Source organism: Rhea americana, unplaced genomic scaffold, assembly GCF_003343005.1.
Source record: "Rhea americana isolate MKP2758 unplaced genomic scaffold, rheAme1 scaffold_200, whole genome shotgun sequence".
In the NCBI taxonomy this organism is placed as follows: Eukaryota; Metazoa; Chordata; class Aves; order Rheiformes; family Rheidae; genus Rhea; species Rhea americana.
In genome coordinates this window covers 997,316-1,000,248 of record NW_028186151.1, presented here as the reverse complement: position 1 = coordinate 1,000,248, position 2,933 = coordinate 997,316, and the positions used below count along the sequence as shown (strand labels likewise).

Sequence of the window (2,933 nt, the reverse complement as noted above, 5' to 3'; positions counted from 1 at the left end):
GCGGGGGGCTCCCCGCGGCGCGGCGCGGCGCCCCGGCGGATCCGGCCTCGCCTTGGGCACAGCGCGGGGGGAGGCCGCCGCGCTGGGCGAGTCGCTGCAGCACGTGTGTGGGCTGAGCTGCTGGGAACTTCTCCAAGCCTGATCCCTCTTGTCGCACCCTCGCTCCTGCTTTTCTCTTCATTACAAGCCTGTGTCCGGCAGCCTTTTAAGCACTTGAAAACTGCATCCTACCGCAGGGGTTTTTAGTGCTCAATAATGCCGTTCTTCTCTAACAAGCTGTCCTTTCCAGGCCTCAGTGTATTGCCAGTTTTCTTCCTTTGGCTCTTCTGTTGCACTGCTTCTTTCTTGAGGTGGGATGCAAAACCGCTGCTTTCTTCTGAAGTCTCTTTTCTCTTTATTGCAAGCACTTCCTCAGTTTCAAAAGTGACCGGTCAGCTCTTGTTTCTTTGGCTGGAATTAATGGTGGAGACCGACTTTACTGTCGTCCTGTGTATTTACTGTCTTCACTCATTAGTTGCCTGTATTTTGCACATCTTGAGTCGAGGTGTGTGATTCTGAGGTTCTTTTCCCCAAATCAGGGTAAGCTGTTAAGTATGCCAGACTGGCAGGAGGAGGCATGGCGTGCTATTCTTAGAGCCCAACAGGAGCGGGAGTGGATGCTGCCTGGCTTTCCATGGCACTAAGGCGTTTAGCATTGAACTTATTCCAGACTCTTGTGAAAGGAGTAGCTGGTAAAGAGCCTGGATTGTTGTGCACACTTTCTTTTTGAATTTTAGGAGAAGTTCTCCTTAATGAATGATGAAATTTCTCTGCTACTGGTTGAAAGCTAATTCTGTGTGGATGTGATGACAGCAAAACAGAAGAGCTGCTGCTGGTTAATGCTTGCAGTGGCCACCAGGAGAACTCTCTTGGCCAGCAGCTCTGGGGAGCTGCTCTCATCAGCAGCTCTGCCAGCAGCAATGCAGCCCAGAGGTTCTGCATACTGACGTAATTCTGTCAAGCACGGACGGAGCTAAAGACGGACAAAACATTATACCAGTGTAGGGCCAGGGTGTTTTTGTGTTTTCTTTTTTTTTTCTTGTCTTCATTAAATATTTATTTTCTGAATATGTGTGGTAGAAAATGCATCTGAATCATAGTATCATAGAGTGGGACGGGCTGGAAGGGACCTCTGGAGATCATCCAGTCCAACCTCCCTGCTCAAGCACGGTCACCTAGAGCATGTTAGACAGGGTTGCATCCAGGCAGGCCTTGAAGATCTCCAGAGAAGGAGACTCCACAACCTCTCTGGGCAACCTGTGCCAGTGCTCTGTCACTCTCACAGTGAAGAAATTCCCCCTTACGTTCAGGCGGAACTTGCTGTCGTTCAGTTTTTGCCCATTGCCTGAACTCAAGGAGAGGCTTTAATCTCTTGATGACATTTTAGAATGTGCTTGGAGCAGGATGGAAACTCTGACTTAGGTTAAAAGAGACCAAAGCCAAGTCTACATGTTTCTGAAAATCTCACTTTCTGTGACCGATGGTGCTCCTTCTGTTGACTGCATAATAATATCATAATAACTTTCAAGGAAAGCTGTTGTGAAGTTCCATCTCTGAATACTTGGGAGAGTGCATGGGTGCTTTGGTAACAGAAGATTGTGTGAACACCTCCAAATAGCAAAACGGAGTGTATTTTTGCGATCTCAGACTGAGTTAACCGAAAGGGCCGCTGTTTTGTGGACAGCCCACTGAAATAAAGTTACAGCTTTGTGGGTTTGGTTCCAGTGTAATTTTTATTTAGTTTTTATTCTCCTTTTTTTTGCCTTTAAGGTAAACCTTTCTTGTTTACAAGTGTGTGAATCTTCTGTATGTGCATACATACATGTGTTTGTGACTTAATGGTCATGTATTGCTACTATACTGCTACTGTAAACCCATGCAACTTCTTTTCATAGCTTAAGGCACTAGAGGAATCTTCAAAAAGTCAGGGCTGTATTGAAAGAACTGTGTTAGGCAGCAGTGTGTCCTGAAAGCAGTAATGAGCTTTGTGCTCTATTTAAGCTGGTCTATAATAAAAACCTAATTTATGGATAGTTTTTTTTCACTGTTGCTTGCTTGCAAGGTGCTTAGGTTTTTCTGTGGGGCTACAAATACCCCTGTCAGTGATGGCTCTTGGGCCTGAAAGTTCCTGAGTCTGGCTCTTCCTCCACAGTTCACAGTATACCCAGAAGACTGGAGATCTGATAATTCCAGTGTGTTGAGCTAACCAGTTTGCTAAAGAGCATATGGTCTTTACTGCTGTTTGAATTATTGTATTCATTAGATAACACTGTTATATCGTCCCAAAATGAAAGAGCTGAATGCGTGCATGTGTGTTTGTTGAAAAATCTCTTTTCCTTTATTTGAAAGATACCTGGCATGTAAATTCATGAAGGTGATCACTGTTCTCCTCATTTGTAATTGTGCATCAGTTGTATGTTAGTTTTTTTTTTTTTTTAACTTCTGTGAACTTCTGCTGTGTGTTCTGCAGTTAGATGGAGAAGTAAACTTGGTGATATATTGCCTTAGGTGACCTCTGGTTTTTGTTTACTTTCCTAGCTGCTAACACAACCAGGATTTGGTGATGGAGGCTTTGCTGGAAGGCATGCAAAGACATGGGCAGGGAAGGTATGTATATAACAATGTACACCAGTCTGTCAAAGTAATTCAGACTAATTCCCCTTTTATTTAAAACCAAATCCTCTAATACCAGTCAGGCAAAACTTCCATTGCTCAGATAAGGTCTTTGCTATTTGTCTGCTTTGTACAGTGACTCTGTCACTGAGTGAGTTGGCTTCCCGATAATCCTTGCTGTCTGATATTGTGGTCTTGTTACTATTTCTATATTTCATCTTCCCTAAAAACTTCACCGCCTTTGTGTTTTTTTTTTTTTTTTTTTTTTTTTTTTTTTTTTT

General features: G+C 43.8%; 1 protein-coding gene across 7 annotated transcripts in view; it reads left to right on the top strand.

Moving 5' to 3' along the window:
* CEP63 (centrosomal protein 63) overlaps nt 1-2,933 on the top strand; it is a 46,042-nt gene that overhangs the window by 20,320 nt on the left and 22,789 nt on the right. For all 7 annotated transcript variants that reach the window (XM_085303894.1, XM_085303899.1, XM_085303897.1 and 4 more), the window contains exon 3: nt 2,578-2,646. In XM_085303894.1, the coding sequence (XP_085160020.1) occupies nt 2,603-2,646 (44 nt within the window). In that variant the 5' untranslated portion in view covers nt 2,578-2,602. The remainder of the gene's footprint in view (nt 1-2,577; nt 2,647-2,933) is intronic.